The sequence below is a fragment of the Nycticebus coucang genome, chromosome 6 (assembly GCF_027406575.1).
Source record: "Nycticebus coucang isolate mNycCou1 chromosome 6, mNycCou1.pri, whole genome shotgun sequence".
NCBI classification, from domain to species: Eukaryota; Metazoa; Chordata; class Mammalia; order Primates; family Lorisidae; genus Nycticebus; species Nycticebus coucang.
Window position 1 is genome coordinate 33,249,127 of NC_069785.1, and position 12,803 is coordinate 33,261,929.

Consider the following 12,803-nt stretch of genomic DNA (forward strand, 5'->3'; position numbering starts at 1 on the left):
CCTTGCTCCTTCTCTTTTGCTAATAATAAAGGCCTCTATGCTTCTTCTGAGAGGGGTTGTCAGAATGAGGGGAAGAGTTTGAATTGAGTCCTCCCATCATTGACCATGCTTCCTAATAAGGCTGTCCTCACCTCTGCTACAGCTCTGACCAAAGTCTGGTCTACATTACAATCATTGAACTGTTCCTCCTTGCAGAATTCTCAACACTTAGTGGCTGTTACACAAAGTCCTTGATCTAATTGCCTCTCAGGAGGGAGACACAGTCTATGGCTATGGGTTCAGGCTTCCAGATCCCTCAGATGTCCTGTGTCATCTCTCTCTCTCTCTCTTTTTTTTAAGTAATTAATTAATTTATTTTTATTATTAAATCATAGCTGTGTACATTAATGAGATCATGGGGCACCATACACTGGTTTTATAGACCGTTTGACACATTTTCATCACACTGGTTAACATAGTCTTCCTGGCATTTTCTTCCGTTATTGTGTTAAGACATTTACATTCTACATTTACTAAGTTTCGCATATCCTGTGTCCTCTCTTAACAGCTGTTTTGTTTCACACAGGAGTCCTGGTCAATAATATCCTAGTGATAAGCTCTCAGAGGAGCTGTGGCAAGTGGGCTGTCCCTTGGGTAAAGAAGGAGAGGCACCACTGCCTGCCTGAGGGGAATGGTGGGGGTGGAGTTGGGGGAGGGGAATAGGGAAGATTCTCCTAAAATGGGTGAAATCAATACACCACTGAAAAACCTAAGCTGAAGGGTAAGTAGGCCTTCTGTAATCAGGAACCACAAACAAGTCTATGTTTCTTTAGACACCCTGGGAAATACATGATCTTCATTTTAGAAAACCCAGTGCTAGTACGTGGAGTATGAAAGGACATATGGAGAAGGAATCCTGTGCTTGGGGCAGTGGAAAACTGATGGTGTCGGGAAGCTGGGATGGTGGTGCCAAGGGAGGTGGGGCTCCCTCTGTGTGTTCTGGAGACCAGACTATTGACTACACCTGGTGGGCTCACAGGCTGGTGAGGGCCACCCTCTGGGAAAGTAGAACCTGTGCCTCCTGGGTTTCAGCCAAAGACTCAGGTGTCGAAACCTCCTCACCCAGTTCACGCTTTGGTGTGAGAGATGGAAAGTCTCGTAAAATGGGAATGGTGAGCAATAGTAAACACATGGCCTTGAAAGCTTTTGCCCTTTTATAGTTGGTTATTCACGTGAGGAAAAATGTTGGCATGTGGACAGGTGGCTGAAATTGGGAGATGATTGTGTAATGTCTCACTGGACATAGGGTTTCTTAGTTGAGGCCTTAGTTGAGCTTTGGGTTAGGCTTGAGGGGACACTCTGTCTCCTAAGAGCCTCCTTAGCTTCATAGGATGATACAATCTTCCAAGTTACTGAAATCCAAATTGACCTTTATCTCCATGAAGTTAAGTCAGGAAAACTGTGTAGATTGGGAGAGGGGTAGGTGTGTTACCCCACAGCCTATCTCTTAAGAGGCTCAATGAGGCCCAGAGTTCTTGGGTGTGGTGTAGTTATTCTTCTAGGGCTGGCTGATTTGGGTTTTAGGAGGATTTTAGGGATTAATTTCTAGGCACTCTGTGAAGTGGGCAAAAATGTACTTCCTTTCATGTTTCCCCCCAAGCCTAAGAGCAAGCCTTTATGATGTTCACTGGTCTCAGGAGGCTGCCTGAAGGGAATCCTCCCTTCAGAATTCAGATTGGGGACCTGGTTCTTTGTACCCTTAATGAATCCCCTCCCCCCCCAAAAAAAATCCTTACCTTCTACATACACTCTTCCTTGTTCTTTTAGAGATCTTGTGGAAATGAATAAAAGCACACAAATGAGAATAAGCAAAGGCTATTCATTCAGAGTCAGCTATAGAAAGAAGCATTCACCATCATTTAGGTTTGGCAGAGATAAGGGAGTGGGGGAGCTTTATGGTAGACACAGGGAAGGCTTCAGGATGCCTTGATGGGAGGCTGTGGCATGGGGAGCTGTAGGCAGGTTAACTTGAAGCAGGGCATCCTGTGTAGTGATTAGGGATGTGTATTTAGCTTTGTCTAGTTGGTCCTAATTTGGGGAAGAGGGAAGAAATATTAGGGAGGTTTTAGTTATTAACCAAGTCCTAGCTGTTTGGGGCCAGTTGCTACAAGAGTTGTTTGACTTCTTAGATTATTTGCTGTGTTTAGTCGGTTGGCTTCTTGGACTTGCTGTTGGAGATTATGGATCAGAGTTCTGTTTTTATATATGGTGGGTCATTATTCATTTATGTAGTCAGTCCTCCTTTTGGTCATTCTCTGACTTCTGAGAAGTTCCCTGACTCAAGGAAAGCTACAATTGGATCTTTACCACTCAGAAATTGTTCAGTCATTTCAAAGTCAACTGTATTGCAAGATCTTCTTGATCTTTCTGTTGTTCTGTATCTTTCAATCATCTGATGAGAGATGGCTGCACAGAAACATTTAAAACTAGGTAAAATTCAACAGACCAAGCATCATAACCACCGTCATAAGAACAAGAGCAATTGACAGTGCCTCTGAGAAGCTTTGAAACCAAGAACTGAATTGCTTAACTCAGGCCAAGAAAACATACCATGGGCCATGAGGGTCAACTTTAGATACCCAAATAGATTTTCCTTAAGGCAATATATGGCTTCTTTTACCTTGCCTGTGTCCTTGATCTAACTATCACAAGATGCATAAGCTTGTCACAGACACAATTGGAGTTCCCTTCCAATTGGGTGGAATTCTGAATCACTTCTTTAGCTGTGAAACACAAACTCAGGAATTGACTCCACAGAGTTACTCAAAAATCCAAGAAGAGAAAACCACACTCTTTTGCAGGAACTGAGCCCTGCCTCCACTAAGACTCTAGGATCCTGGAGTAAAATGCACCAGGAAGCAACCTCTGCTGGACCCCTGAGCTGTGTCCACTCTACAACAGAGAAAGACACTGGAAGTGAAATATGTGCTGAAGACAAGAGACTTAGGTCCCAGATCTGAGGGTCTCTCCTACCCCCAGGCCAGCTCCCTCTATACCCATAGATCTTCATGGATGGCTTCAGTCCGATGGACAGACCCTGACTTCAGGATAAGCTCAACTTTGTCACCCTGGAATGGCCCAGCCATAGGCGACTATCTCCCTGACACAGGTAAACAAATTAATTTAGTAGATACTGGCCACTTGCTCTGCTCTTCCTGAATTTTCAGAACCCTTTGTTTCTTTCCCTCTCCTATCTCCATCACTGGAGTGAAAGATAAAATACAAACCCCCTGTGTTTTCCAGTTTCTCATTTCTGTGGGGAACAAAGCTCTTTTGTTCACCCTTTTATTACGTTCCAGTTACCACCCACTAGAAGAGACCTTATGGCGTCCTTTCTTTGACTTTTGGAAAAAGCTACAAGTGATCCCTTAAGTGAAATAATGACCTATAGATGTGGTTTAAGCTTTGCCTTGCATAGCCTTCAGCCTATTAATGAGTTACAAAGAGTATTTCTGGTGGGTGGGGGGCATGATGAGGCACGTCTGACCTCTCTTCTCATGGACAGTGACTCAGCATTAGGGTATTTCTGTGGTCTTCTGGGCCAATAGGGAGTACATTTAGTCAGCTGGGAGGCTTAAATTTTTATTTTAGTTCACAGTTTTATGGCTTGTTGTGTGAAGGCCATTCAGGTGGTGGATGACACGAAGGTTAGACCTGCTTATTGAAATAGTATGAGGCAAAGATGACTACAAGCTCTGGTGGCATGTAGCAAACTTCTTTATATCTGACCACCTTAAGTAGCCAGTTCTGCACGTAGGCACTGTTAATCAATAATTACCCAATCACTCATAGGTATATTGTAAAAACAAATTAAACTTTTCCTGGAATCTACTAATCTACTGACCAATTGATATTCATTCTTTCTATTATATTTAAAATTAGTAGTCCCAGAAAAACACACCATTAGCCATTTTTCCCATAAACCGTTAAGCACAAGACCACGGTGGGGAAAAGGTTGATTGTTCTCCTGCTCTCTGGAGGCCCAAATCACCTAGGCCGAGACCTTATCTTACAAAACCATAGCCCGGAGATTCCTAGGACTTACCAATGGTGTGTTTGTATGCCCTACCCCCATGGCCAGCTTGCATGTGTTTGCACGCCTTAGCCCCATGAGCACTGGACTTTCACCTCCAAAGCACTCAGGCTTAACGGCCTAGTTAGAGTTCAGCCCCAGTTTCGGCCTGACTGTGCAAAGTAAGAATTTGTCTCTGCTCACTCTCAGAATGGTGGGCACAGAGGCATATAGGCTTTTTGCCTATAATGGCTAGCCTTGTAGAAAAGGGGTTCTGCTTTCTATGACCTGCCTTTTGGGAAAGAAGGATTCTAGTTTCTATGGTTAACCTCAGGGAACAATGAAGGGCCAGAGACAGGAGAGGAGGAGAAAGGCCAAGCGAAACTTGCTTCTGAGCTTCTTCTAAGGCCTTCATCTTAGGATATCATTTTCTGAGCTCCGACATAACTGAGGAAACATGAAACTGAAAACTCATGCCACATCATGTCTTCCTTACCCCTACGTCCACATCCAAATCCATACACATTAGCAAATAATGTGATTTTATTACTAGACAAAGGGGGTCCAGCCACCTGTCAAAGATGGGGTTAGGTCTTTATTTGTCAGAAGGCCAGGATTCTGGAGAACAGTGAGAGTAGCCTCTGTAAGACTGTTCTGTTTTTCCATTTTCAAAATTACAGTTTTATACATAAAAGTTTAAAGCAAAGACCACACCAACCCTTATTTTAAATAATAACCAGCATAACTCAGGGATCTATTATAACATTTCAATTCAAAAGTTAACCTCCTAAATCAATCCATATAAACTACTCAAGATAGGCATCTGTAGGGTGGGAGCTCAATTTATAAAACAGTAAGAATGGAAGACAGGGAGTAAAGGTCCTGCAGGACTTAAACTGTCCAGACCAGCTGTGTTATGTCTGCCCTAGCCTGACAGACTCATCTTATTCTCACTATATGAGAATGTTTTTGATTTTATTTGAACACAATATTGAAAAATGATATTAAAATTGTCCTTTAAAGAATTTTGTCCTTTCTACTAAATTCCCTCTTTTCTCTCATCTTCCCCTTTCATTCCTCTCCGGGATTTCAAAACTGCTATGTTCAACTCAGCTTTTTAGCAGTCACCTGATTCCACCAATATAAAAACCAATTCTAAGACCACCCCAGTATTGTTTGAAGATACTCCTTGGAGGGATCTCAACCCCACCCTAGGTGAACTATCTCAAGAGCTGACATCCACTGATGATTTCTTTATGCCAACCACTCCTCTAAGCCCTCCAAACATCTTACCTCATTTCACCCTAACAACAAATCTAAGAAGTACATATTATTATTCCCATTTTAGAGGTGAGAAAACTGAGGAACATGGAAATTAAATTCTATAATTTGCTCAACTCTTAAGGTATTAACGTGTTAAATCAGAATTTGAACTAAAACGGTCTGAATCTAGAACATGGAGTGATGTTTTGATAATTCTTGCTTCTGAGTTATCAAAATTATCATCCAGCAAAAGCAGGTCTCTTTCCAGGAGGACATTTTGCTGCTGGGAACTACGATGTTCTTTGCATTTTTTTCTCCACAAAGGATTGGGGGTTTTAGTTTATTTTTAGTTTCTTTACTCAACTCTGACCAGAGCAGTGGTTAATGTAGATAAGAACTGCCCTGCACCCTCAGTGTCTTCAGAGCAAGGATAGAGGATGGGCAAGAATTGGCCAGAGCTGGGTAAAGTCACCCAAGAGGTCTCCTCCTCTTCCCTGTTCAGGTACTCTTCCCCTCTCTTCAGGTCTTGGAAGCCTTTCAGCTGTGGGTAGCAGGAACCCCCTCCTGCCAGACGTACTATCTGTGAGATCTGGAATTCTGGCCAAAGCTGTTCTCAGACTGCTGGGGAGAGAGGGCCTCCCCCTGCTATGATTGCCTTCTGTGTCCTTTGTTAACCTCCAAGTCTACTGTGTGAAAATGGCCCACAAAGAGGAACCAGGTTTGCAAGCCAGCACTGAGTGGCTCTCTCTGCTCCTCTCTGTGAACCTGCAGACGTGGTCCACATGGTAAGAAAGAGTCCCACAGGCAAAAACTCACTCTTTCTTCCTCAGTGTCCTTCTGAAGGAGGTGGCCTGGGTGATTCCCCACTCCTCCCTGGCAATGCCACTGTTCATATCTGGGCTGAGCCCAAGATGCTCCTCCCACCTTTTCCCCTGGGAAGCCAACCCCCTTTGGAATCTGTATAAGGTCCACACCCCAGAGACTGAGTGACGACAGAAACTGGCCTTCTGTCTCTCCTGGACACCAAGCTGGAGACCCAGGTTAGCAGCCCAACAGGTGGTCTCAGGAGCTGCTTCCACTGGCAGGTTGGAGTGGGATGGGGGTCAAGGGAGCCAAGGAGAGGAGGCTAATGCTGAGATAGCTTGGACCAACACAAATACGAGAAAAATTTGGGCCAGGCAAACATTAGCTGAGAGCATGGGTCAGGGATGGGATGTGCAGGCTGCAGAGAACCCATGGGGCTGGAGAAGGACCCTCAAATGGGAGGAGGCTGGTATCTCACTTTGGAATACAATGGAATCATTTATGATGCCAGTGTCAGGCACTGGACTGACTTTCCCTTATGTTGTGAGACAATAAGTCCTGTCAGCTCGGTCCTAGATGTCAGGAATATAACTTGGCTCATGGTTTATTCAAAATGATCTTTGATGAGCCATTTGAGCACAGGGTATGAGTGTAATTTAGACTAAAGAAACTCCAGTATTCAAGGACAGTACTGCCAGGATTTTAGGTGACTAAAATCACCACCTACTAGGGAGGAAGGTCTCTCTCCCCTCTAGGAGAGGAAGTCAAACGCTCTTGGAGAAGGGTACACGTGAGTATCTCATTACTTGAAAAATGTCAGAAAGAGAGACATCCTTCTGGCTGAAAGGGAGACTATAAACCATGGAGGCCACAGATGGGAACTGCGATTCTCTTTCTAAGGGGATGCTTTTTCTTTCTGTTCCTTTTCCTGTTAGGCTTTTCCAGGAAAGTGAGATCACCATGGCTCTGGAGAAGTCCCTGGTCCCGTTCCCGCTGCTAGTTGTGGTTCTGCTGATGCTGGAGTATGTCCGGCCTTCCCTGGGCAAGGAAACCCCAGCCATGAAGTTCCAGCGGCAGCATATGGACTCCGGTGGCACCTCCTCCATCAGCAACCACACTTACTGCAACCAGATGATGCAGCGCCGGAACATGACCAAGGGCCGGTGCAAGCCAGTGAACACCTTTGTGCACGAGCCCCTGGAAGATGTTCAGGCAGTCTGCTTCCAGGAAAGGGTCAACTGCAAGAATGGACAGACCAATTGCTACAAGAGCAGCTCCAGCATGGACATCACAGACTGCCGCCTGACGAACGGCTCCAAGTACCCCAACTGCTCCTACCGGACCAGCCAGAAAAAGAGACACATCATTGTGGCCTGTGAGGGGACCCCGTATGTGCCAGTCCATTTCGATGCTTCTGTGGGGGACTCCTCCTAAGGTCAGCATGATGCATGTCTCCCCCCCATCAGTTCAACACCTGCCTCTCCCCAATTCCTTCCTTACCCTGAAAGAAATAACTCTAGTTGGAGCTCCCATTCAGCACACACAAGCTTCCTTCTCCTGAGTCTTGCTCCTGCACGGTCTGGGGGCGGGGGTGAGGAGTGGGCTGTGAGGTGGGCCTCAGGTTAACCCTTTCACTGCTTCTTTCAATAAAACAGTTGCAAACACCTGCTGAAGCTGTTCCATCCAGGTACTGTTTCTTTATTTACTCTCCAGCAAGGGGTAAGAACTCTGTGTCTCATTAGCCCCAGTGAGTGGTGAGTAGAGTAATTAAAATACCTTGCCTCTGGCTCAGCGCCTGTGGTTCAAGTACCTAAGGCGCTAGCCACACTCCTGAGCCGGCGGGTTCGAATCCAGCCAGGGCCACCAAACAACAATGATGGCTGCAAGAAAAAATAGCCAGGCATTGTGGCGGGTGCCTGTAGTCCCAGCTACTTGGGAGGTGGAGGCAAGAGAATCGCTTGAGCCCAAGGAGTTGGAGGTTGCTGTGAGCTGTGATGCCACAGCACTCTACCTAGGGCGACAGCTTGAGGCTCTGTCTCAAAAAAAAAAAAAAAACCTTGCCTCTGAATTGTGGATTTTAGTGGCTTAACAAAAGTCCTTTCTTTGTGGATTCCTTGATGCCAAATATAAAACTGTTAAGTGTGGGCTGTTTGGGACAAAAGAACTACACCTTTGGACACTGCCATTTGGGGTGAACGGACAAAGGGTAGAGCTCAAATACAAAGATTCTCTGGCACGGCAGGAAAGCAAGCACAACCTCGGGAAGACCCTGCTTAGTCTTGGGGTGGGGAGGAGGAGTCTAAGAAATTATGATCCTAAATTTCCATTTTCCTTTCTTTCGGAGTAAGCTTTTTAAGTCAGAAACGTAAATTTTAGAGCCGGAAGCGACTGTAGAGATCATATTGAAAGATAGTAAGTAGATTTTAGTTTGAGTACCAACTCTCATTAGAAGTGCCTGCCTAGAATGCAGGCACTTCTAGAAAAAAATTCTGAACAGTGATGTGGTTGAACAACAGCCTCTGTGAAGGCATGAGGGGCCCAGGTGTGTGTGCCACACATTTGCCATCCCTGACCTAATGTAAGCACTGCCTTTTCAGTGACTTGCACATGGCCTGCTGCTAGTTAGCGGTGCAGGTGAGGCTAGAATCCAGGTCTCCAGGTTTCCTGTCAGTGTTCTTTTTGTCACTAGAGTCTAACTCAGGGAGAAAAATTCCTTTTCCTTCGCTGAGTGCTGTGGAGTGGTATCTCTCCCAGGCTTTCCAGTGCACTCTTAGGGATTCTCAATGTCCTTGTCCTACAAAGTGGCTCAGTTCTTGGCTACCCTACCTGAGAGGCACTGAAAGACTAGACTCGGCCTCTGTCATCACTTCATCATTACATTTAATCCCCTGTTTATGGTTGCAGCTGGCTCTACACAAGGTCATAGAACTAGAGAAAGGCCCTACTTCCAACCAGTGTGGCCTGTTTTGTCACCATCTTTACATACTCCATTTATAGATGTTGGGAGTGACTGTGATTTTCTTATGAAGAGGGAATCCTTGGCCCTGGGACTCTGCATGAGGAAGACCTGCAGGGAAGAAGGGACCATCCCCACATTTCTGGGGCAATGGGGATCTCACTCCTTACTAAAAGTGAGAATGGAGGAGAAAAGGGGGAATCTTCAAGTTTTTAAATATGTCTTCTTTAATCAAATTTTTCCTGAAGTTTATCTCACCCTTGTTCCCAGCCCCAAACCTTCTCATCTTTCCCGGAACTTTAGTGGAGCATTTAAGAACAGCCACTTGGAGTTTTGCTGTGCCCCCTTGTGCACACTCACAAACGCTGGCTCCTGGCTTACCACACCTTCCCTGATACAGGACCTCTGGGGGCTCCATCTGAGAAATAAAGCAATAAGTGAAGAGAAAGAATATGGGGGATGGAAAATGCCCTGACTAGGAGGGAACAAGGAGAGGAAAGACCAAGACTTATCCAGGAAGGAACCAGGCATAATCAGAGAGAGAAGTCTCCTGGTTATTTGGGGACAGATAAGACACTTCTGTCCTCTGGGGAGACTATTGTTGCCCTACAAATAAAGGAATGCTAACCCTATCCAGGAGATAAATCCAGGCAATTAATCTTAAAATAGAGGTGTTAATATGTTAAGACAGGTGTTTGCATAAAAGAAGAATGACTATATCCATGATTCTTCTAAGAAGAGTGATGTTAGCTTTCAAAACATTTTTTAGAACAAACAAGTTTCAGGAATTCTGCATTCTCAGTGGACAGATAAACACGGCACAGGGGCCCAGCTCCTCCTTACCCCAGCTACGGTAAGTGTACTGACAAAATTAAATTGTCTCAGGTTTCTTTGACCTGCTGTTCCTCCCTCCTCTTCATCCTTTCCCTACAGTAAATTCTCCCTTTCCTTCCAGCAACCAATAGGACCCCAGCCTAGCACTATCTGACATCAAAACAGGCCAGTCATCTACAACTGAAATGAGTCCAATTAAAAGAGCAAATGAGGCCTGTCATAGTGGCTCATACCTGTAATCCTAGCAGCTTGGGAGACTAAGGTGGGAAGATCGACTGAGGTGGGAAGGTGATTTGAGCCCAGGAACTCGAGACCAGCCTGGGCAACATAATGAGACCCCCCACCCCCACAACCCCCAACTCCACAAAAAAATTTTTTTTCTAATTAGCTGGGTGTGGTGGCATGCCTACTTGGGAGAATGAAGCAGGGGGATTGTTTGTGCCTAAGAATCCAAGGTTACAATGAGCTATGATCAAGCCACTGTACTCCAGCCTGGGCAACAGAGAAAGACCCTATCTCTAAAATAAATAAAAGACTAAGTGATCATCACATCAGGTTCTTTCTTTCCATACACTGCCTCAATCAGTATTTTTGAGTTTTCTCTCTAATTATGAAAGAAAATGTTGCTCTCAATCCCCACTGTTTTTCCCTAAGGCTGACTTAGACCTCATGGAGCAAGCAGGAATGAATGCTCCTGGATAGCAGACTTCAATTCTGCTTTGGGGAGTGATCATGAAGGTAGCACAGGCCTCCACATGCACAATTCATAGTGCATGGTGGAGGTCCTAGACAGAGGGCACAAAATGAAAATGTGCCTCTTTAAGATGAGCATGGTATACCTGGAATATCTTGAAACTGTTTCCCAGTAGCCACTCTCTAGGAGACAAATCACAGAGTACCTCTGCAAGTTATTCAATGCATTATATGTACTGGGGGTTCTTCTGTGGCTTGCAGTAACCCTGGGTGGGAAGACGTCCTCTCAGTGTCCTCCCTCCATGCTCATCTTCCTTCCTATTCCTTTTTTTCCATCTACTTATTTTTAAAAATAAACTTAATTTTATTATTACTATTATTGTTGTTATTGGGGATTCATTGAGGGCACAAGAAACCAGGTTACACTGATCGCATTTGTTAGGTAAAGTCCCCCTTACAATTGTGTCTTGCCCCCAAAAGGTGTGTCACACAACGAGACCCTACCCTATTTTATTTTATTTTATTTTTTGAAATAGAGTCTCACTATGTCGCTCTCAGTAGAGTGCTGTGGTGTCACAGCTCACAGCAACCTCAAACTCTTGGGCTTAAGTGATTCTCTTGCCTCAGCCTCCCAAGTAGCTGGGACTACAGGCGCCCACCACAATACCCAGCTATTTGTTGTTGTTGTTGTTGTTGTTGTTTGGCAGGCCCGGGGCCAGGTTTGAACCTGCCAGCCCTGGTGTATGTGGCTGGTGCCCTAGCCACTGAGCTATAGGCACTGAGCCAATAAACCTTATTTTTTAAAACAGTTTTAGGTTCACAGAAATTATTATCTTCTTAATTATTAAAAAAGAAGTAATTTGAATGGATAAAGAGTCATTGGGCATGTTTTACTAGGGAGCATGGTGACTGTATTTTGAAGCTCGCCACTCCCATTTGTCATTCCCTTCTTTCTTCTTACTACAAGTCTGGGCAAGACCTACAATCAGGGTCAGTTTCCTTCCCTGAGTAAGCATTTGGGTGTGTAATCAGACCAGAGCATCCTGGTTTAGTTCTAGCCCTGCTTTCAGGGCTCTGTGCCCCAGGGCAAGTATGTCTGTCTGTCTGTCTCTCTCTCTCTCTCCCCCACCCCAGTTTCCTAATATGTAAAGCCAAGGGGAGAATCTTGGTAATCTCAAAGTCACCTTACATTTATGGCTTTCTAGATACGTGTCCACTCTCTTTATAGCAGCACTGACCAGTGGCATGCAGTTTCTAGACAGATAGTGGTAGGCATCTCTAGCAAAGTCAAGTTCCTGAGATCTGACTTAGTTCAGAGATATCCTGTCAACACAACCCACTTTTAGGGTCTGGATCATCCTAGCAGAATTCAGATGCTCTTGAAAGGCAGACTTTCCTCTCAGGCCATTTTAGACAGCCTGTGAGAGTCAAAGCTGGAAACTAGTCCCCTCATGGCTCGTTGGGCTTTCTGGGCCCTGAGTACCTGTGGGAGTTTTAGCTTGGCTCAGAGCCCACAGAGTAGGGAGGCTGATGCGGGGCGAGATGAGGGCCACAAGGAGAACACGGGAGTGGGGTCAGGAATTTCCCAGCCTTCACTGGACACACGTCTAATTAAGTGGAGGGCTGGGCCATGCTTCAGGCCAGTATGTCTGACAGACTTTCTTCTTCATCCCCCATTCCCTTTCCACAGACATCACCAAACATTTATTTAAAGGGTGGGCTCTGGAATAAAGGCTGTTGTAACACAGGGGAAAATCTGTTTGCATTTGAACATTAGCGTGTATGCACATGACCAGGTTTACATATGACTGTGTCTACAGATCTGTGGGATTAAGGAACCCCGGTGTAGGAAAGGCCTTTTGTGAAATGACTCTAAAACCTTCACCTCAAAGGTAGACACATCTAGGCATGAAACCAAGGTCAAGTAAGTAGTTAAGGGATTATTAAAAAAACAAAACAAAACAAAAGTCAGTGAAATCACGGATCTGGTTACAACCGTAGTAGTTACTATATCCTCTAACAAATCTTTCCAGTTCCCTAGTTCCTTGGATTTAATCTTCTTTCTTGGACCTTTCTCTGTGCCTCACCCTCTCGGTCCCTCTCATCCTCTAAATAACCCACCATCAGCTTATCATACCCCTTGCACTAGAGAATTGGAGCTTGCTGTTAGTGAGGACCGAAGGAAGGCTCTATCCTTTCCTG

General features: G+C 45.1%; 1 protein-coding gene across 5 annotated transcripts; it reads left to right on the forward strand.

The window, feature by feature from the left end:
* The first annotated feature begins 5,862 nt into the window (after positions 1–5,862).
* RNASE1 (ribonuclease A family member 1, pancreatic) lies at positions 5,863–7,798 on the forward strand. 5 transcript variants are annotated; one of them, XM_053594866.1, is made up of 2 exons: positions 5,863–6,099; positions 7,054–7,798. In XM_053594866.1, the coding sequence occupies exons 1-2, from the start codon at positions 6,011–6,013 to the stop codon at positions 7,550–7,552; spliced, it is 588 nt and encodes a 195-aa protein (XP_053450841.1). In that variant the 5' UTR covers positions 5,863–6,010; the 3' UTR covers positions 7,553–7,798. The 5 variants fall into 5 exon arrangements, with proteins under 5 accessions (XP_053450841.1, XP_053450846.1, XP_053450843.1 ...); XM_053594871.1 differs by lacking the exon at positions 5,863–6,099 and adding an exon at positions 6,265–6,354; XM_053594868.1 differs by lacking the exon at positions 5,863–6,099 and adding an exon at positions 6,294–6,399.
* Positions 7,799–12,803: the final 5,005 nt, after the last annotated feature.